This window comes from Brachyhypopomus gauderio, chromosome 7 (assembly GCF_052324685.1).
Source record: "Brachyhypopomus gauderio isolate BG-103 chromosome 7, BGAUD_0.2, whole genome shotgun sequence".
Classification (NCBI taxonomy): Eukaryota; Metazoa; Chordata; class Actinopteri; order Gymnotiformes; family Hypopomidae; genus Brachyhypopomus; species Brachyhypopomus gauderio.
Genome location: NC_135217.1, coordinates 7,038,496 through 7,060,149, shown reverse-complemented (window position 1 = coordinate 7,060,149; position 21,654 = coordinate 7,038,496). Strand labels below are relative to the sequence as shown.

Below are 21,654 nucleotides of genomic sequence, written 5' to 3'. Positions count from 1 at the left end.
GCGCGAAGAAATTCGACAATTTTTTTCAGACAAACGCACAGTACAGTAAAAATGACGTACAAACGCGTACCTCAGCTCAGTAAACAACACTGTATATCTCACTACGTGTACTGAGTGTTTGACAGTTGTAGTAGGTACATAACTGGTCATATGAAAACAGACCAGCAGAACATACAATATCAAACCACTTTTTATTAAAAATAAGACAAAATAAGAGTCACTACGAAAATGATTAATTCCAACAGTACGTTAAAAGTTAAGATACAAAATACATTTATTAGTACAGGTGGTCATAAATAATATCATTAGATTTCTTTGTACAACATTAGCCGTAAATAGCTAGGGAATGATTTATTACGCAGAGTTAATTTTATGTTCTCAGATGAAGCTGGAAACTTAGACAGTTTTTCTGCAGTGAATAAATCCACATCAGAATGTTCTATCAAACAATGTCAACTCGCGATCAGAAAGCTGGTCATTCTTCCATACTTGAACAAATCTACTGCGTTTGCTTCTTCTGAATGGGGATAATGGTTCCTGAAGGGAAGCTAACGGCAGACGTGCCAAGCGGTGCCTCGACCGAAAGTATTCCATCTGGAGAGAGTGAAGAGCTCATCTGTTGAACACCGACCTCTGCTGGCAGCCTGAGGAATTGAAGACAAAAGAGACCAAACAGAGTTCTATAGGATGTTAAACAATACACCCCCTCCCCTCACACACTTCATGAAATCACAGATAAAACGATGCACGTTATCTGATAGAAAGTGGAAATGTCTTACTTATACTTTCTTGTAAAACTTCTGGAAATGATCCCGCGCTCATCCTGTCTTTCCTCATGTTTCCCTTCAAAAGAAAATCTGACTGAAATATCTATCCTACACATTTTTAAGTTAGTTTTGTATTACTGCTAAGAAAACTGAAAAAAAAAAAGACATGAAACAATTAGAATTATTTGTAAATGAGTGAGACGAACATCATTACTCACCTGCTACTTCCAGATATCCCTCAGCCGTTTTAACACTAATCTCCTCTGGGCAGAAATGACCAACATCCAGAGAGATCCTCCAGGACTTACCATCACCATCTACAAGAGGAACCTGGCTTTTCTGAGGCGACGGCAACACCTCGGGGCAAACCGGTGTCACTAACGGAAATGAGAGGAAGCCTGGCCAAGGAGACGCCTCCAGTGTTTTCCGTGCCGTGTCCAGCCAGCTGCCGTTGATCCCTTCAAACAGAGAAGGTTCCTTAGCGCACTGTTCCAAAAGGCTGGATCTGGGCCACTCCTGGAGGCGATCCCAGCCTCCGTTCCGGCTGAACAGAGGACGAGACATGTTCAGACTCTCGGCACACCACTTTACTCTGGTTGATATTGTCTAGTGACAAATATCAGAGCTATGGCAAGAGGGCGATGTTCAATCGGCTGCTGTTGAAGGCTGCGTTAGCTAGAGCTGCCACACACTGAGGTTTTTCCACAACAAACCCGCCCTTTTTATCCCGTGGCTGCCGTGAGCGTAGACCTCGTGATGAGAACTAGAACTCCCCCGTTATCCAAGCTACAAGCATCAACAAAAGCATGAGCTAAATCTTTTCACCCCCGTGTTACAGTCCAACACGTGCGCATCGATGCGGTCCAGCCCATATAAATAGTGATAAAGGGATAACGGCAAATTCTTGGCAGATGAAAACAGGTACACCGGTGATGGCGTCGTTCTCGTGCAGACATCTGCAGTCCAGTCACATCTCGGTGAGCTTTGTCTCACCCCAACAACGCCATGCCCTCCAGGCTGGGCTGGAACGCTATGCACCCTGGGTCCTGATTCAAGGCAGTGCTGGTGTAAACAAAGGCTGCACACAGGAGGAAATGCCCCTACATAACTGCCCGTCACTGGCTGATGCTTCATTATTAAATTCCATGTCCTTCCCACATTGTTTGCCCATGTTGGAAGGAGTTTGTGTGCATGAAGAACATTTTTGGAGGGCTGATTCATCCGTAGCTGTATTAAAACCAAGCAACTGTGCAATTACGTCTCTCGCTCGGCACGGGGCACCTGAGGAACAAATTGTACAAGGTCAAAAAGGCCTTTTGTTTAGTTGTTTAGGATACATTAGTTGAAGAAAGACAACAGGAGACCAGCGTCAATTCATGCTTTCTTTAATGCCAGAGAGAATGAAACATGTGACCATCAAATACATGCATGGAATCTCCGCCCATGGTAAACTTATGCTAGTCACATATTTTGCATCACACCTCTCGAGGCATCCCCTCAGTTCCCACAATCGATCCATGTTTTAATTCAGGTGATTGGTCACAGACACTTGGGGGAGTGGGGGAAATAAAGCCGATTTTAAAAAAGGGGCAGGCTGACCCGAGGTCAGTTACAAAAGGATAGAAAGAAGCAGGAGACATATAGAGGGCGGGTGCAGGTGTGTGTGGGCCGAGGAGAGGGGCAGTGCTGCTCTCTGTGGCAGACAGCAGGGGTTCTCTGGTGCTCCTGAAACAAAAGGAACAGGTCATGTACACCTCCACGAGAACTGCGTGTGACATTCACAGGTGTAATAGGCAGCACGTCCCTGGCTTTCCAACCTGTCTTTAGTGATATTAAAAGTTTCTCTGTTTTTTACTTGAACCCTACTGCAACATGCCTAGCCTAATGACAAACAAGTTTATCCCCAAGCAAAGAGCAACAGGTGAATCAAACTGCTGTGTGATGTTCAAGTCCAAAAGACCCGAGACATCCACCCTGGTTATCTAATCATTCCCCCACAGATAAGGACCACGCCTGCAAGCATTCACTAGGTCATCCATCACATGCTATAAACAAGATGGCCAATAACATGATCTGATACCTGAGCAGTGGAAGAGACACAGCTTAGGCAAAGGGATTTCCTCCAAAGGGATCTCCAAAAGGATCTGCTTTCGCAGTGGTCTGTACAGATGGGGCAGCCTGCAAGGGAAACGAACCGAAATGACTTCACAGCATCATCCACCAGAACTCCAAGCCCAGAGAGCTTATTCCAGTCATTAGACACTTGTTTATTTTTCCATTCTGAAGCAAAGAACTGTTTATTAACAAGCTCCATTTTCACAAATGGTGATCACCTGCTCGTGATCACAAAAATCACACGTTTGTCCATTCTTGCTTACTGTATTTGTGGGCGGGGCTCCAAAGAAGCTGCTTCCAAAAGGGTCGTTAAAAAGGGCGGCGGCTGGTGCGGGGCCTTGTCCTGATGGACCGGCAGCAGGAACCGGATTGAAGGCCGCATCTAAGAGCCCTCCTGCTGGGGACGGAGTCAGGACCTGAGCTGGGGCTGCAGTTGTGGAGACCTGTTGCAGTGCAGGCTGGGAAGGTTCTGGAAAAAAAGGACAAAATAGTAGCTCCCCACATTTGTGTTATGGTTTTTTTTTTGCTTTAGGTTATTTAAAGTCCTAGTAAATACCAATGGATTTTGTGGCAAGTTGGTTTATGTCAAAGTCGTCATGGTCTGCCGCCTCCTGGGCCACGCCCACTTTGCTAGAGAAGTACTGGTCAAACGATCCATTAGTGGTTGTGCCGGGCACAGGGGCAGCTCCTGGTTTGGCCATCTGGAAATCTTTGAACATGTCCCTGCCACTCTTCTGTTCCTTTCCCCCGAGGGGGTCTAGAGCACTGAAGGCACCTTTGACGGCCGGTGCCTCCTCCTTCGCTGGAGGTCGAGGGGGAGCGCGCGGAGGGATCGCCAAGGGCTCTTGGGATGCCATCATTCCTCCCCGAGCGATCGTGGGAGGAAACGGACCTGCTGAAAAGGGGTTTGGGGCGGGACTGGATGACGGCCATGCAGCCATGGGCCCCACACTACTTTGCTGGCCCCAGGCTGGGGTGGCAGCTCGGGGGGCAAAAGGAGATGTCGAGTGTTGCCCCCATTGAGGTACTGATGGTCCTCCATACACAGGGGGGTAGGAACTCTGAGGGACACCCTGGATTCCTACTTGGGGGAGGTGGGTCTGAGGAGGAAACAGTGTGGGCGCTGCTTGACCCCAGGGATGAGTCCCTGGAGGGACAGATTGAGGTCCCAGTGACATCGATCCTAATGGGGTACGGAGAGAACAGCGTTTCACATGCATGGTAGTCATCTTAGAGTGCTCCAAAGCAGATATTTAATACCAATGTCCCTATGCACACTAACTTCTTCTGAGCTAAAAACCTTAAAGCATCAGGCTGTGACTGACCAAGAGCAGCTACGGCAGACGTGGAGGTGGTGTTGAACAGGTCTACAGGCAGGGAGGTGTTGGTGGTAGACACACGGTCACTCTGTGCTGGAGGTGGAAACAAATTGGCCCCAAACACTTCGCTCCCAGGAGACTGTGGAGACAGCGGAACGTTAGACCCACACAGACACTCAAATGTCAAACTCTATACCAAGGTGGTTATAGACCACAAAATGTATAGAAATATTATATATATTTTGGCCACAAATTTGGGGAAATTATGGATTATTATGGATTCATACATAGCTTGCATTGAACAGAACTTACCGTATCTACTTCTATGGTAGCATGCAAAGCAGACAATTTCACCATTAAACCCACACTGAACTTATCAAAGCATGCACGTGTTCTATACATGTTCAAGTTAAATTGGTGTGCTGGGTCACTTCTGTGAGCAAAAAGAAAAATCCCTTAACCACTATATTAGGTAAAAAAGTGTCACGGCACATAAAATACTGGTAACTTCTAAACAATCCCCATTAATATGCTACAAACACATTAAGCACATCTCAGATAACAGTGGCACCAAAAATCTCCCCTCCATCCATCAACCACCATCACCAGACAACACAACCCTGTCTACACAACACAACCACAAATGACCACCAGGCAACAGAATTGTAGCTCCACAGTACAACTTCCATGCAATCAAGTTTCATTGAAAAATAAGGAACTATTATAGTCCTTTATGTGACTAAATATGCAACCAAATCTCTCAATATAATTAGAAACCACACTGCCATCCTGAACCTCATCAGTAGGCACAGTATTAACAGCATCTGTGGTTCAGTCAGCAGTCCAAATGTCAAATTGAACTTTATTAAGTGGAAGTTGCACTGGAAAATTCCAGCCTGCTCTCCAGTGGGTCCCCCAGTATGGAGTTTCCTCTCTGTGCTGAAGGTTTACCTTCTCTCTCCCTCGCACACGGGCTGGCTTAGAACTCGCAGGTGGAGGGCAGAGTGGCTTCACCCCTCCATTTTGCACAACGGGTGGTGCAGTTTCACCACAAAAGAGGGATGGAGCTTGAACCAACGGGAGCAACGATTGGCTGAGGCCACCGCCAAAAGGAGAAGGCGATTGGAGGACTTTATCAAACGGGTTACAGTTGGGAGGAGCTTGGAGCGGTACACTTAAAGCACCGCTGCCGTTCTTAGAAAGAACTTCAACTGGGGCATCCGTGTTTCTCTGTGGACACCAGCCATCAGGCAGTTCTTTGAAGGGCTGAGCGTTAGAGGCGGAGTCTCCAGTCAGGCTGTTGCACGTTATTGGACCATTCAAGAGGCCATCAAGAAGACCCGCCTCAGAACTGGACGACAAAGGTAAGGAGTCATCCTGACCACTGACTGGGGGAAATGGATCGTTGCTGAACGGGTCTGGACTCGGGGTGGGAAACGTGTCTAACGAGGAAGGGAGGTCATTTGGAGTGTTGCAAGGAACGGTGGGATACGAGATGAAAGGATTTCCCTTAATGTGGTTCTGATTGGCGTCAATCACAGCAGCAAGCTCCAGCAACAAAACACTGTCAGGCTGAAATAAAGGAAGGAGCAAACAGATGAAAGAAGAAACAGATGAGCAAAAAGCAAAAGGGGGACAGCGACAGGGGACAGAGACACACACATTAGAGTTCAGCATACTAGATCACCCAACAGGATCCTGCATACTAGATCACCCAACAGGATCCTGCATACTAGATCACCAAATAGGATCCTGCTGCAATGGCCCTTCACGATTTTATCCGGGAACGGTTTCTGACCCGGAAGCCTGTGCAGCCGCTTTGTTGGCGATTATTGTTAAAAGCGCTACGCAAAATAATTAAGCTTCTCAAAGGAACAGGTTAAAAGCCCGAGTGGAGAGTGAGGTAGGAGTGTGGACTAGTCAAGATGAAGCTGCTGGTTAAGACTGATTAGGCAACTCAAATGTTACCTCATTGTGATTTTTCCAAGCATCCTGATCACAAAACAGAGAGAGAACAGTGTTGCCCACAATCAAACCGTGTACAACAGAGCTTATTCAACTGGGCAAAACATTATTGCCTGGCTAGATAAAGGATTTTATTAAATTGCAAATCATCTAATGAGATGAATAATGATGTGTGTTACCGTGGGAGAGTTGATGTCAGGGGGTGTAGACATGTCGCCAAAAAGGTTCATTGGCTCCACAGGCTACAAACACACACACACACACACACACACAAACACACACACACAAACACACACACACACACACACACACACACACACACACACACACAACACACACACACAAACACACACACACAAACACACACACACAAACACACACACACAAACACACACACACACACACACACACACACACACACACACACAAACACACACACACAAACACACAAACACACACAAACACACACACAATTATTTGTTCTGCAGTAATGTTAGATGTAATTATGGAGTAATGTTAATGTCAGAGGACTTACTTTAACGATTTCCACTTCACCATCCAAACTCAGCAATGCCTCTCCTCCATTCTTAACCACGAGAAATGAAGTTGTCAAATATGAATATGGATCAAAACAGAATGTAAGAATCAAGTGTCTGTGCTTACCTCAACTGCTACATCACTGGCTTCATTCTGTAAATAAGTTAAATGGGTAAATCACCACACTGCATAAAGGGTGTTTATGAAGGAGAAAACAGAGTATATGCATGCTGATAAAATCACTGCAGTACTGCAAAATCAGCACTAGGATGCAGCATTGCTTCAAATTCAAATGTTGGCAAAACTTTTCACTGAAGCAGGTACCACAGATGTAGGAGCTGCAGATACTACCCTGTAACCGCGTGTACCTGGAGTGCAGCCTCCGCTTCCTTCTTCCTCATGTTGAAGATGAGCTGAAACAAATCCTTCAGGTCCAAGACCAGTGATTCAGCCTGCAGGGGGCGCCAAACACATGCACATGCAGGAGAGCATGTAAGCCATACAAGAGCATCAAAGCAGTGCAAGAGTAAAAGGATAACTAGAGGGAACAGACACACTGTAAATATCGAAACATTCTCTGACTATTGCGCGTATAGACCCAGACCTGCTGGGCGGTCTTGATGGCAAAGAACTGGTGTTGTCCCTCCGCCCCGTACACGTATCCGAACGCTCGGTTGTCCGTGATGTCTCGTGCGATGAAGGAGATCTTGTTGACCACATGTTCATGTTCTATCACCTGCAGAAAGGAGAGGTGGTGGTCAGCAACAGGCCCATTAAACCCCACCGGCGTCGGGATCAGAGAGGCACAAGAACTGGGAGAACAGAGAAGGCACCATTGAGAAAATAATGTTCTTACGCCAGTCTTCTCGTCGATGAGCTTGATGCCCGCGAGTGAGATGTTCACCCAGATTCTCTGTTTGTGCTTGCCTTGGGAGCGAGCAGCTACTGCCATGCCCTACAACCGCACAATGAAACTGCATAAGGTTAAGCTATACTGCATTATAAAACACACAATACCAATATAAATGTGCAATTTTTTAAAAATGTTATCTGTTCAAAGAAAACAGTGATTCTGGAGGTGTTACTTATAGACCATTATGAGGGAAGCCATTTTGGATCTGATCACCTTCAGTTTCATCATGGAGTCCTGGCTCATTTTGTCCCCTCTGGCTTCCGGCACATCATCAATGCCAATCAGCTTGGCTTTGTATCTTACTCCATCCCCCTGGAACCTGGCCAGCAGGAACTCATCCGTCTTCTCTGGAACTAAAGGATCAAGAAATGGTTGGCACAAAATGGTGTGTGAACACACGAATCACAGAGCGCTGGTGTAAAAGGTCTCGACAGACGTGCTAGATGGATAGATAGATCAGCAGCGCAACACCCCACTTTACCTTTCTTTTTGTCCCTGGAGAAGAAGGTCTTGCCTGTAGCCGGGGTGGAGGTTGTGGTCGGAGCTGCAGGGCTGGTCTCCACGCCGACGGCTGAAGCGTTTGGCTCAGCAGCAGGTTCTACTGGGGCCACAGCAGAAGGCTGCGTGTCCATCGACATGGCAGCAGGATGGGATGATGAAGGCAATAGATGAAGAGGAGGAGGAGATGAAGGGCACACAAAGCTCTTCACAACAAGGGGATGCGTGCAGTCTGGGTACTCAGCAAGCACGCATTCTCAGCACTGTACCTGCAAAAAAGGGGAAGAAAATAAATAAATAAATAAATAAAAAATCAGAAGTCACAGTACAGAGCACAAAAGTAACATCTGCAAATCCACCTTTCTAGAACAGGGAAGTCAAAAGTCCAGTCCCAGCATGCTAGAGTCCAGCAAAGTTTGGTGACTGTTCTGCAAACACCTGCTAACTGACAATTGCTTTAAGAGTTGAATCAGCTGCATTCCAAATTCTCTTGCTGATGGACTTCCCCTTAGATACGACCTTCACTGCGCAGAGCAATTTGACACGTCAGGAACACGCATGGCTTTTTCAGAACTCACTGCTGTTAGTAGGGGCACCTGCTTAAAAAAAAAAAAAGAAAAAAAAAAAAAAAGAGACTGCACTGGAACAGGCTCTGGAAAAGGAAGAGAAACCACAGAGTCAGCGAGAAAAGACTTCCTGGACTGATGGCAGAGGAAGAAAGATAAACAACAAATGCCAGGCAATGCCTGACGGACAGGGTTCAAAGAATAGAGGGAAAAGCTGCAGACAAACACGTGTTCTAGTTTTAATGAGCATCTTTGATCAGTCTCTCCTTCTTGCCCTGCCGTCACCACCTTGTGGTCAGAAAGAGTACTACACCCTGGCATAAAATTAACCCAGCAGTGAGATGCAGCAAGACTCTCAACAGGTATAAGGTATGAAAAAGGACATTTGTCCTACTGTAGGTAAGCTTAAAGCGGAGTAGAGGTTAGTTTCACAACCACTCGGGACTTGTCCAGTTGTTTCAAACATCCAGTCATGCTACAAGATATACAGTGAAGCAAAACTACCACCGTGGAATAAGTCCAGACAGCTGCTCCTCAGGTGTAGAGACGAGAGCATGAGAACATCAGGTGAGCAAAACACGATAAGTGAAGCGCAGGTCAAAAACATGTGGAACTCACGCTAGCGTCGTCTTGTAACGCAAGATAGGATTAAAAACCATGAGCAAAACATACCTCCAATGTGCCTGGCTGTCCACAGCTTACTGAGGAGAGCCAAGAACTCATGACCACAGGTTGACAAAAGACCAAAGGTTAAACAATTAAAACCCGTTTGTTAATCTTATTCCAGCAGCTCATCTACACACTTCTACGCTCCGCCTCAAGCCCCTCCCCCTCAGAAAACTTTTCCCTCCCCAGGACTGGCCGTCACGGGCTGATGCTCTTTCCCCACAGACCGATATATTCTCACAAAACTAAACAGCTAGCTGTGAAATGACAGTAACTTAAGCCACAACCATCTTCACTTGTGACCTGCTCATTTTCTATGGGTTTTAAAGATTAACCCAGCATTCTCCTCAATCACATGAGGACCGCCCTTCAGATGCCGTAAGTGCAGTCTTAAACTCGCTCTGAAAATCGCAATAACTAAACTGGGAGGAATTTGGACCACTAAACAAGTCAAGCTGTTTCAAAAGGATGTGAATCTTTATTGACCATGTATTAAACGCATTTTATTACTAGGGAAAACATTCTGCTGAGTGCACACACACACATGACAGAGCGAATGATCAGCTCTTAAAAAAAATAAATAAAAGGCTTCGGGTTGCCATAAACTCACCACCTAAACCACCACAACTGCAAATCAAGACAAGCCAACGCGTTTGATTTCATCATGAAAGTTTATAAATGTAGTAGGCCCAACAGATATGAAGTAGCAGAATTCCTTACAGATCAGAGACCACGACCACATTGAAAAACAAGCACATTTACATCAGTCCACATTTAAAATGTGTGCTAAAACAGTTATGCACTGCCAATATGGGAACAAACCAACGTCACAAAAATGTCCTTCTAAACTACAGCACCCTATGTAATGCCATCCATTACAACCTCTCATCTCAGAGTAGCTACCCTCCCTTGACTAATATTTTGTAAAAGTTTCACTGCTAGATCAATGACTGGCCACAAGATTTAACCTGAAAACCAAAGCATGCAAATTACTGCTATTTGCATCATGTCAATATTTAAGCATCACAATCCTGCCACTCTCAGTATTCACACACAAGGGCCTAAGGAAAATGAATTGATAGCAATATTGTTGCAAGACAGCAGTTATCCAAGACAGATGTGATCACAAGAGTAGCAGCATGTAGTCCATAAAACAGTAAATGCCTTTTAGTGCGGGCCTGTTCGAGAGGCCGTATCCTGTTAATATGAAACACAGACACTCAAATCCTTCAGTGCAATGACTGTAGAACACGTATCAAATCAAGACAGCTGGATCAAGTATTGCTCAAGACGTAAAAAAAGAAAACCACAAATCCTTATAAAATAATGTACAATTTAATTAACTCCATGTTACATTTTCAATGTTCAAGACAAACAGCATGGGATGTTTTTTGAAGAGCACTAACAAATGTTGTCCAATCATGTATCCCACACGGTTAAGCTAACTCTTTTTTTCCCACCCAGTCTACAAAAGTTACATGACACGTTGATTCCTAATTACCACACAGAACAAGAACAAAAGGCTTTAGTGTCATCCAAGAAGCAGGGCTGTACACATCAGTGCAGTTTCAGGCTTAACAGGACCAAACAGCTGTTTTAGGGTTCCAGTTTGGGGACTGATACAAGATCTAGGGACTGATTTAAGGACGGCATCTTTCTGGCTGTTCAGTAACTGAGCTGGAGTTGCGTAGACCAGCTGAGTTCCACTGAAATGCAGCAGTCAGCAACAATTGAAGGAACTCATGAAAGAAAAATAACATCCCACAAGTCCACATCGGCACTCTAAATGCTGGTATTTGACCGAGAAAGTTACACGTTAACTGATTTAACCATGCTAAAACTGCTGCTACCATAATTTCAGACCTAGTCCTATAGCAAGTGCAAGCCTGGATAAGGGATTGAGTCTTAGTCATAACATTCCTGGTTTCACCATGTAGATTTGCACTTGTCTAATCAAAGTCTATAATCTTTTTTTTCTGTGCCAGTGTCTCAAAAGACTACTAAAAGCAGGCAAGTCACCAAATCAGTCGTTGTCCAGAGACAGGACCAAATTCTCTTAAGGATTATTCATACTGAAAATCTGACCAAATAACATTCAGCATAAGATTATGAAGTGATAGTTTAGTGGTAGTTTAAACGCACACTGGCAATGCAGTTTTCCCCAGCCAGAATGCTACAGCAGGCCTTCCGGACACACCAGCGCACTCCACCCGTTTTAAATGCATGAAGGGCTTAATTAGCTGATGAGTTTAAATCAGGGGTGTGGAAGATGGCAAACGCAATAGTTTAGCAAACGCCGTAGCGGCACTATAAACGATCTGTATTTTAATAGGCAACCGAAAGGGAGACAAGTTACCCCAAAGAGGTTTCAAAGTTTCTGAAACTTTAAATTCGCTAAAACGCAACTAATTTCCCGTCCAACAGTGTGAGGCCCCCAACACCAGCAACACCTGCAAACACTTGTGATCGTGATTACACCCTACGAGCTAAAGCCAACGTAACACGTTTTATATAATGCATATTTAAACAGCTTAAAGAGATGTTGTGGGAAAACGACCATATAACAAATGTACAAACTGCTGATACCTTTACCTGTTGAGATTAGGAGTTCCTGAATTCCATATCCAACTGACATGAAAAGAGTGACTTTGCAAATGTTGCACAGACCCAAGCAGATGGTTTGTATGAGGGTCAGATCAAAACTGCGACCTTCCGCAGGTTGGTAGGAGTTGACTGACTGCCCCACGCCGCTGTGAGGATGCGAGGCTGCTGCTGCGCTTTGAAGACTCGCGCGCCTCCCACAGGTACCGCGTGCGTGTTGCGTTTAGCTGCGCTTTTTAACCCTTCACGCGCCCGAAATGCACGCGGGGAAAAATTGCATTGGAAGTATAGAATTGCGCACGCTGACAAAAACACACAAACAAAACACGCATGTTAGGAAGATCACATCACGTTCTTGCAATAATTCCACGAGCACGTTTAGATTCTTTGACATGTAATGTGTGACTTTCTACTAGTCTACAAAGTGAAAACAGTTTGCAGTTAAAATGAATTCCGTACATGCATACATAACCAAAGCAGAGAAAGACACGCACTGCCACATTTTGTTCTCAAAAACGTGCTATTTAATCTGGAACAAATTGGTAAATATAAAAATACACTCCCTCCCTCTTTCTGTGTATCATTTCATCCTCCCCATTCATCCTTCCTGGCCTTTTTCTGCTGATATGCTGACCATGCAGGTTAGTCTTCAGGGCATAGGGCAGGAAATACCAGTGAACAGTCAGAGAAAACCAGCAGTCAGGAGAATGGACTGTAAGAAGTAATTCAGAATTCAGATCATTGATTGGTAGTGGGTGGGTTATTGGAGGAGGCGGAATTCAGATTGTCACCGTTATGGGAGAAGGCAGAATTCAGATTGAGGCTACTGTGGGTGTATATGCTGTGGTGTTCTGGATCGGTCTGCATATGTAAATCTGTGCAAATGAAACAAGTGAAACAACATCAGTAAGTTCTGGTAGTGGAGTATATCTTAGAAGAACCTCAGTATTCACTAGCCACTCATTCACAAAGCCAGTTTTGTGGTTGCTATTGACTAAAATGTTCATTCTGATTCAGATCATATGGGTTTGATTAAGTTGTACTGCAATATAAAGTGAATATTTTGTTATGGTTTATCCACTGCTGCAAAAGCAGAATTAATTAATTAATTACATTTTTGCAATCACAGTGACTCACTGACCATGGAGAACGCCCTGAAAACATCCAATCGCTGCTCTTTCCTCCTCATTACAACACCATTAACCACACACAGCTTCTCTTTGGGGTAAATGACTGACTCACTGGAGCCCAGTTCCTGAGAAGAGGCAGGCCACACAATCAGAGTATCCCTGGTTTACTCCATGGTGTTATTTGAACCAGGGACTTATGACAGACAGGTGCAAAAAACCTTTCTGGCTGACAAAACCAATGAACAAAATACCTTTTTTAAATCAAGAGGACCATGTGACCCAAACCCATGCGGGCGATGTACCTAAACAGCATTCCTCAATAACAGTGTGAAAAACAGGAAGCTGCTTTGTGGAGCAGAGACTGTGTAGGGCACCTCGTGTCTCTTAACATTTCCTGCAAGGGCTGAGGGGAAGTGTATAAAAATGCTGACGGTGATGTCCTCACTCAGGGCCAGGGCATCAATGACAGGATCTGAGTCTTTAGGCCTTGACTAGAGCAGGCTAGTCTCCCTTTTTGACCCCTGCGTGACCCAGCGTCAGACCCACCGGCAACCTACGGATCTCCGAGAAGGGGCTTGCTATGTGAGTGCTGACCTAGCAGGAACCAAGCGCAGACTTTCAGGAGTTGGGTCAGCAGGTTCGAGCAGATAAATCTAGGATCTAGAATGCAAACTTTAACATGAGAAGTTATCAGAACATTAACCCCAGCAGTTGACTACCTGTGCCAATTACAGCCTGTCCTATCTTTTACCAGGTGCTAACTATAACCTGTGCTAACTACAGCATGTACTAACTACTGTGCCAGTTACATCCAGTGATAACTTATGCCTGTGCCAATAACAGCCTACTGCCTGTGCTCTTCCTCAATTTCCCTTCCATTTTTTAGTCAAATAGTTGCTTTTGCTGACATACACATTCTCAGATTCTCTCTGCTGTGCTGCCACCTACTGTACAATTGATGCATAACAGGTTCATGGGTATAAATGACAGCAAGGCTGAGAAACACATCTAAACTACACCAGAGAATATAATATAATACGAACATTTACACACACACACACACACACACACACACACACACACACACACACACACTTCCTCTGTGTAAATGTGATACAACAGTCCAACTACAACAGTCAAACACACACATGTATTGTCCAAGAGATTGAGAGATAGAGAAACCTAACAGCTGAATGGCTTTTGGACTTTTGCTCAGATGATTGATTGATTTATTTATTTTACCAATGCTGTCCACAGCTGGACTGAAGGGGTTGTTGCCCCCAACCCGACAGACTGGTTTCTTTTCCCAAAAATGAAGCAAGCTGTTGGGATTTGGGGGGGATTGTGTGTGGGGATAAGGAAATCCCTGGACATTACACATATTCAGTGTATTATGGGAAAAATAACCTAAACTGTATAAGAATAATATATAGATACGTACTGTGTATTCCTTGCATTCCTTGATTGTGTCATTTGTCACTTAGTTCAGTTAGCTGGTTTAATCAATATTAATCTTTTTTTTTGTGGTTCCATCTATGGGCTACGTTATCTGAACCATAGCTTTATATTACCTCTTGTATCTAAAAAACTGTAAAATCTTTCATTTCAAAATATTTTTCAATATAATGACCTTGCTTGCACATCTATTTTAAAGTCAAATCATTGTGATAAACTGTTAAATTACTCTTAACTTTCTGAGGTATTCAATGCATGTCTTGAACAATGTAGAGTTTTTTAACATTATATATTTAGTAAATAAGCACTTTGCTGTTTGGTTTATTGAATTCACATGTTGGAATTTTGGCAATGCCACAATAAACAATTACTGTAGCAAAAAAAAAAACAATGCATAGATAAATTTGGGACTTTCGCCATTTATGTAGTTTGTCTGATGAGCACATATACAAACACTAAGAAGTAAATGATTAACACTGAGCCCTCTATCCAGAGATACTACAAGGCACAAATTCAGAGGGACATCAGACCAGCTGAAGTCTCAGCCACGTTCTTACAATGAGGATGTTAGCAGCTCTGCTTGCATTCTGCTGCCTGCAAGAAGCCACCGCCATGAGTGTGGGAGAGTTCAGGTACGTATGTCCAAAATGATATAAGGAAAATGTTTATGTCTATGCTATAATAGATAGTATGGATTTCGTACTTTTCACATGTATATAATTGCGAATTTGAATAAGTGAACTGCAGGTTGGCTTACGTGGTATCACTTTTCATTGTTTTCATGACGTTGATGTTGGATTTACTTATCAACTGCTGCTTTAGGATGAAGTATTGTGCTATTGAGGTAGATGGGTAAACCACTTTGCAGTTTTGCAAAGATTAGAGAATATCACACATAGCATAGAGGTGACGTTCTTATGATGGTGAAAGTTCTTCTCCCTTGAAGGCAGGAACCCAGAAGAGTGGTACGACAGTCTGGAGCTCCAGCCCCTATCGACTGTAAAATGAGTGCTTGGTCTCCCTGGAAACCATGTGACCCATGCACAAAAACCATGGTAGAGTTTACACACACACACACACACACACACACACACACACACACACACACACACACACACACACACACACACAAAACCAAACATTTCCCTTTAGTAAAATCAGCTGAATCAGCAATCATGTGAATCTTAATCAAGTGAATCTCATTGACTCATTGTAATCTGTGTAATCTATATTGTGTTGTCACACATTCAAAGAGTTATCGTTGATCAGGATTTATTACATTATAAATATGTTACTGGTCTTCCTCTTATGGCCTACTGAGGCTTAATTTGGAAATATAAAATATGTCAAACGTGTGCATGTGTGTGTGTAGTATCGTTCCAGGAGTATTGAGGTGTTTGGGCAATTTGGAGGTCAAAAGTGTATAGAGCCAATTGGGGAGAGACGACCGTGCAAACCATCCACTGAATGTGTAGAAGACCCTCCCCCCATCTGCACCAGCTCAGAGTTCCAGTGTGAATCAGGTCTTTAATGCCAAAAGTGTTTAAAACTCACTTGTCTACACTGAACCAAGCAACTGGTCTATAATTTGTCAGTTATTGAGATCTCAATTCCAGTTTAGTATATATTGGTTGGTTTCATTACTCATCAGATCACTACAGTCTCATTTGCACAAGGAGGTGTGCGAATGATTATCTGAACTCCTCCCCTGACCTCCTACTCGTCTGAGTCCCAGATGACTGAGTCTCCCCTCTCTCTTTAGGTGTGTGCATTAAAAAACGTCTGATGTGTAACGGGGACAATGACTGTGGTGATTTTTCCGATGAGGAGGAGTGTGACACCATCCGCCGTCCGTGTGGTAACATCCCGGTGATGGAGTCAGACATCAGCCGTGCTGCAGGATATGGGTTTGCTACACCTACTACTGCTACTGCAGCTTTATATCATGAATTGATTAATTGAATGCAATGTGGGAAAGACCAGGAGACATTAGAGCATTACTGATGCAGATACGCATGCCATTTATCTCTTGAGAAGCTACTCAGGTACTTTGTTTAGTTATTGCAACTCACGTTTTACTGGTCTTCCTCTTATGGCCCATTAGCCCCCTGCAATTGATCCAGCATGTCATCTGCTGCTCTAAGTTCACTCAGTTTACTCCATTGTTGCTTTTCATTTACTGGCTTCCAGTAGCTGCTTACATCAGATTTAAAACATTGATGCTTGCCTACAAAGGCAAGAATGCACCAGCATGAATGTACCAGCATCCCTACATGAAACAATGGTCCGATCTGTGAGATCTCGAAACACCATCTTTCAAGTCATGTGGTAGACGAGCATCAAGACTCTGTTTGCCTCCCAGTTGGTGGAACAAACGTCCTCTGGCTGTCCAAACACCAGAGACCCCCACTGTCTTCAAATACACATTAAAGATCTGTCCATTTGTGGAGAATTTAAATAACCACCAGTCCTGCAGCACTGACTCCTGTATCAATCAGTATCTTAGTTCAGTGGTATCTTGGACTCTTATTGTACTGGCTGAATGCTTTCTGAGCCAGACCATGAGAAGTAGGGGAGAAGAAGGAGCAGAACCTATGCTTCCACACTTAAGAGTATTTTATAAATCACATGTCAATGTGAAATACAGATTAGGATTACTGGGATTATTTTATGTGTGTACTGCATGTTGTGTAAATGTCTTAAATACATCTCTTGCCTCCTAACAGAATCAACATCCTGGGGTCTGGCCCCCGTATGAACCCATTCAACAACAAATTGTACAACGGAATGTGTGAGCGTGTGAAGGAGCCATCGACGCTGCAATACAACCGGATACCCTGGAATGTTGGTGTGCTTCACTACGAGGTGAGTATCTTCTGCAACCTTTACAACAGACAGACAGACAACAAAAGAAAACAGGAGAGTTGATCATACCCCACTTCGCAATGAGTGAAATGTTCTAAATGTGATCTTGATTCTTCTGGCTCCAGACATTAGTAGATGAGACCAGCTCTAAAGAGGTCTATGAAGACACTCACACCTTGATAACTGAGATTACCAGGGACACCACAACCAAAACCAGTTTTGAGCTGTCTTTCAAGTTCACACCAACAGAGTCATCCACTCAGCAAACTGGTGGTGCTGAGCAAAGTGGTGGTGCTGAGCAAAGTGGTGGCGCTGAGCAAAGTGGTGGCGCTGGACAAGCTGATGGCGTTGAACAAACTGGTGGCGTTGAACAAACTGGTGGTATTGAACAAACTGATGGCATTGAACAAACTGGCGATGCTGCTCAAACTATTGGCAATGAGCAAACTGACGGCATTCAGCAAACTGGCAGCACTCAGCAAGCAGGCTTCTCTCTCCTGACATCCAAAGCTGGAGTAAACACAGAGATTGAGAAGTCCAATATGGTGAAAGCCATTACTGAATACAGTAACACTAAGGTAAGAAAGAATGCTTGTTGAGTCTTTTTGCTCTTCATCCCCCTATTTCATTGCCTATTAAATCCCTATTTAAGTCAGCCTCCTGTAAAAAAAAAAAACATAATTCAAGTTGAAAATGTAATACAGTCTAACAGGGCCGGAGTGGGACACTTTTTCAGCCCGGGAGTTTTATGACCAAATCCGGCCCAAAATTATTTTTCCCTCCCAATCGGCCCAAACTAGAGATTAACATGAACCGGCCCATCGGGAATCCTCCCGAATCTCCCGATTAGCCACTCCGGCTTTGCAGTCTAATATGAGTAATGCAGATATTTTCAGACAGGAGGGTCCAGATACTGTACAGGTTCTGCAGTTGTAAGTCACACCACTCTTACTGGGTATTGTTGTCCAACCTGCGTCCATCCGCAGGGTAAGTCCTTCTTCAGAGTGAAGGGCAGGGTTCAGCTAGGCACGTACAGGATGAGGTCACGGAACCTGGAGGTCTCCGAGACCTTCCTTGATGATGTGGACGCGTTACCTCTTGAATATGAAAAGAGCCAGTATTTCGGCTTCTTGGAGGACTATGGAACTCATTACACAAAGAACGGAAAAGCAGGGGGAGAATACGATCTTGTATATGTGCTGAACACTGATGTCCTAACAAAAAAAAGTAAGTTCCTGGTTCCATGTGCAGCAAACATTTAATCTGTGATTTTGGCTTTATACGTTTATAAATTTTATTCATAAAACCGATGCACTTTAAATATGACATACTCTTTTGTGGGCTTGCAGACGTGCTGGAGAACACATTGAAGGACTGCCTTAAAGTCGGCATTAATGCTGATATCCAGGTTGGTGGCCCAGTGGGAATAAATCCAGATCTAAAATTAACTCCAACAGATAAATGTGACACAGTCACAAACAAAAATACAGGTATGTAACAGACAGACAGACAGAATATTTAATTGAAATAAGAGGGCCTTCCCCATTGCCAATTTTGAAGTGTCCCCCCCCCCCCCCCCCTGTGCCCGGCAGATGGCAGCGAGAACAAGGCGGTGATTGACAAGGTGATAAGTGCAGTGAAAGGGGGGTCCACGGAGTCCGCAGCAGCCATGAAGTCCCAGCTGAATAAAGATGGAGTTATGGATCGCCAGCGCTACGTGGACTGGGCTCGGACACTGTCCGACCTGCCTGCCCTCATCTACAGTGATGTAAACACGCCAGTCATCCTCACACCGGTGTAGCGTAGCTCTGCGCAGCCATGTGACCTGTAGCTTTTGACCAAACACCTAAATAAAAATGATACGCTGGCATTTAACGCCATTCATTCTGATTGCGCCTGTAAACATGGCGGCTTACGGTGACTGCGTCTGCGTTGACAGCCTGAGCCCATCTACAACGCCATTCCACTGAGTTTCCCCGATGGCCAGCCCAGGAGGGAGAACCTGCAGAGGGCGCTGAACGACTACATGGCCGAATACAGCGTGTGCAAGTGCCAGCCCTGCCAGAACGGCGGGACCGTGGCGCAGATCGACGGACAGTGTGTGTGTCTGTGCCCCATGCAGTTCGAAGGCATTGCCTGCCAGACCATACGCCATGATCTCATGAAAGGTGACTGGAAATGTGTACGACTGTGTGTGTGTGTGTGTGTGTGTGTGTGTGTGTGTGTGTGTGTGTGTGTGTGTGTGTGTGTGTGTGTGTAACAAAGTCCTTCTGTTCAACTGCTGTAACCATGAAGCCTTGATGAAAATTCATCCTAAACCTCTGCCACCTTGCTTTGTGGGGTGTTTTGAATTCTCTATAAGTAAATAATAGTAATAATTATTATTATTTATTAGTAGTACTAGTACTACTAGCAGTAGTAGTACTACTGTTGACATTATAGTGCTCTTCTCAAATACTGGTGCTGGACAAAGCATTGCAGAACACTAAATGCCCATGGAAAAGCATCCTATCGATCATGTTATATTGTACATGGGCTAATCATGCATGCTTGCAATTACTATGAGGTTGTTCAGTCCGTAACAGTAACCTACTCTGATTGGTCATACATCCCTCACTTGTCTGCCTGTCTCTAGATAAGGACACGCCCATTCATCAGCAAGGGAACTGGGGCTGTTGGACAGCCTGGTCCAGCTGCAGCGGTGGGAGACGTACTCGCTCACGCACCTGCACCACCGGAAACAACCCTGGAGCCACCTGCAAAGGAGACACGAGCGGCGAGGACTACTGCTGATATCACGTCTGTCTGTCTGTCTGTCTCACGGGGTTACGCAGATAAACACTGCGAACACGTGGAAAGAACTGAATGTTTCTTAGTAAGACACTTACTTTGATCAAAACACCATGAATTTGTTCTTTCTTTTAACATAATGCTTTAACAATAAAGCTTGGATCTAGATCATTTTCTTAGCATTTTTCTTTTGTAGATAACATTAAGAAAGGCTGCAAACCAACTGAAATGTATAAATAAATAGATTAATTTTATTTAATTAACATTCTGGTAAGTTAGTGTTAATCATACAGCATTGCTGAGATCTATTTGTAGTCACAGGGGGGAAAATAAGTGGCAAAAACAAACCAAAATCCAGCAAACACTATATCTGGTAGACAGAGTTATACAATTGTCAGAAAATCATATTTTCACTCTCAAAAAAACCCCCACTTCTGTTGCCAACTGTGTTGTGAGAGGGAGAGGCAGGCGCAGTGTGTGCTGGATCCAACGTGAAAGGAAACCACTGCCATTAAAACACTGCTGTAGTTCAGCCTATCAGAGCTCTTGGCATGAGTCAAGCCAGAGGATTTAAACACACAAAGGCAAGCACTGTCACTAAGCAAATATATATTTCAATAGAGGAGTTATAAACCATTGAGTTGTGTGTTTGCACTTAGATTTAAACAGTCATGTAACGTCTCCAGGGTGTGAGTAAAGATTAGCTAAATACTACTTTAACACCAGATTAACATAATGCTTAAACACACCACCCCAGAAGAGGCACTTGCTAAATGTTCACATGGAAAAGTGTGTATATATGTATTGTTGCATTTGAGGAAAAAAAAACACCAGTGCATGAAGGCAAATACAGCAGGCACTGTTTACAGATCTGTGTCATTTAATTCAGCACATGAGGAGACTGACATTCAAGTCTTGGGTTTCTCAGACCAGACAGCCTTCCAGCACCCCTGCAGAGAGAGGGGGGGGAGAACACTGTGGGGGGAAGAGGACAGAAATGTGAGGAATGACCGTGACGGTGAGGTAGACGGCTTGCTCCGGGCCCCTAGGGGTCGGCTTAATAGAGTCAGTACTCACTGGTTCCCATTCAGGCCCTGAGAAGCTCCTTTCAGCTTCAATAGCCCCCCTGCCCAGCTCTGGAGCATCAACTTATGGTAATGGGTTTGTACTGACACCCCCTCATCAAAAATCACCACCTCCCATTCAGACCATAAGAGAGCATGGCACGGCCGGGAGGAGTGGGGTCTCCCCGTCAGGCTTGTCTTTGGGAACACAGTCAGCATTTTAAAAAGGCAAACGATTATGGTGACACTATTACGGGGGGAGGAGGGGGAGTAGAAAGACAGAAAAGTTAAAAGCACCAGATCTTAAAACTAAAACACAAACTTTCATTTACATTAAAATTCTCGTTCTGAATTCACTTGTGTGTAAGCATGTGCATTATACTTAGTGAGGAATATTATGTCA

The 21,654-nt window shown here is 44.3% G+C and overlaps 3 protein-coding genes across 8 annotated transcripts; 1 reads left to right on the top strand and 2 right to left on the bottom strand.

The window, feature by feature from the left end:
* Positions 1–181: 181 nt before the first annotated feature.
* On the bottom strand, positions 182–1,993 carry hspb15 (heat shock protein, alpha-crystallin-related, b15). The gene is made up of 3 exons (XM_077011275.1): positions 986–1,993; positions 780–843; positions 182–644 (listed from the first exon to the last, which is right to left on the bottom strand). Exons 1-3 carry the CDS (start codon positions 1,329–1,331, stop codon positions 500–502), a joined length of 555 nt encoding a protein of 184 aa, XP_076867390.1. The 5' UTR covers positions 1,332–1,993; the 3' UTR covers positions 182–499.
* Positions 1,994–2,136: 143 nt separating this feature from the next.
* On the bottom strand, positions 2,137–12,075 carry dab2 (DAB adaptor protein 2). Of its 6 annotated transcripts, none has more exons than XM_077011267.1 (16): positions 11,939–12,075; positions 8,098–8,383; positions 7,830–7,969; positions 7,560–7,658; positions 7,308–7,439; positions 7,072–7,155; positions 6,830–6,856; positions 6,702–6,752; positions 6,346–6,408; positions 6,170–6,193; positions 5,153–5,773; positions 4,208–4,340; positions 3,439–4,065; positions 3,146–3,351; positions 2,848–2,945; positions 2,137–2,492 (listed from the first exon to the last, which is right to left on the bottom strand). In XM_077011267.1, the coding sequence occupies exons 2-15, from the start codon at positions 8,252–8,254 to the stop codon at positions 2,871–2,873; spliced, it is 2,439 nt and encodes an 812-aa protein (XP_076867382.1). In that variant the 5' UTR covers positions 8,255–8,383; positions 11,939–12,075; the 3' UTR covers positions 2,137–2,492; positions 2,848–2,870. The 6 variants fall into 6 exon arrangements, with proteins under 6 accessions (XP_076867382.1, XP_076867383.1, XP_076867384.1 ...); XM_077011268.1 differs by lacking the exon at positions 11,939–12,075 and adding an exon at positions 9,353–9,498; XM_077011269.1 differs by lacking the exon at positions 11,939–12,075 and adding an exon at positions 8,474–8,651.
* Positions 12,037–20,327, top strand: c9 (complement component 9). Its single transcript, XM_077011274.1, has 12 exons — positions 12,037–12,150; positions 15,026–15,164; positions 15,479–15,587; positions 15,905–16,055; positions 16,295–16,439; positions 17,259–17,397; positions 17,523–17,975; positions 18,384–18,624; positions 18,747–18,887; positions 18,990–19,165; positions 19,337–19,565; positions 20,033–20,327. The coding sequence occupies exons 2-12, from the start codon at positions 15,091–15,093 to the stop codon at positions 20,188–20,190; spliced, it is 2,016 nt and encodes a 671-aa protein (XP_076867389.1). The 5' UTR covers positions 12,037–12,150; positions 15,026–15,090; the 3' UTR covers positions 20,191–20,327.
* The last annotated feature ends 1,327 nt before the right edge of the window (positions 20,328–21,654 follow it).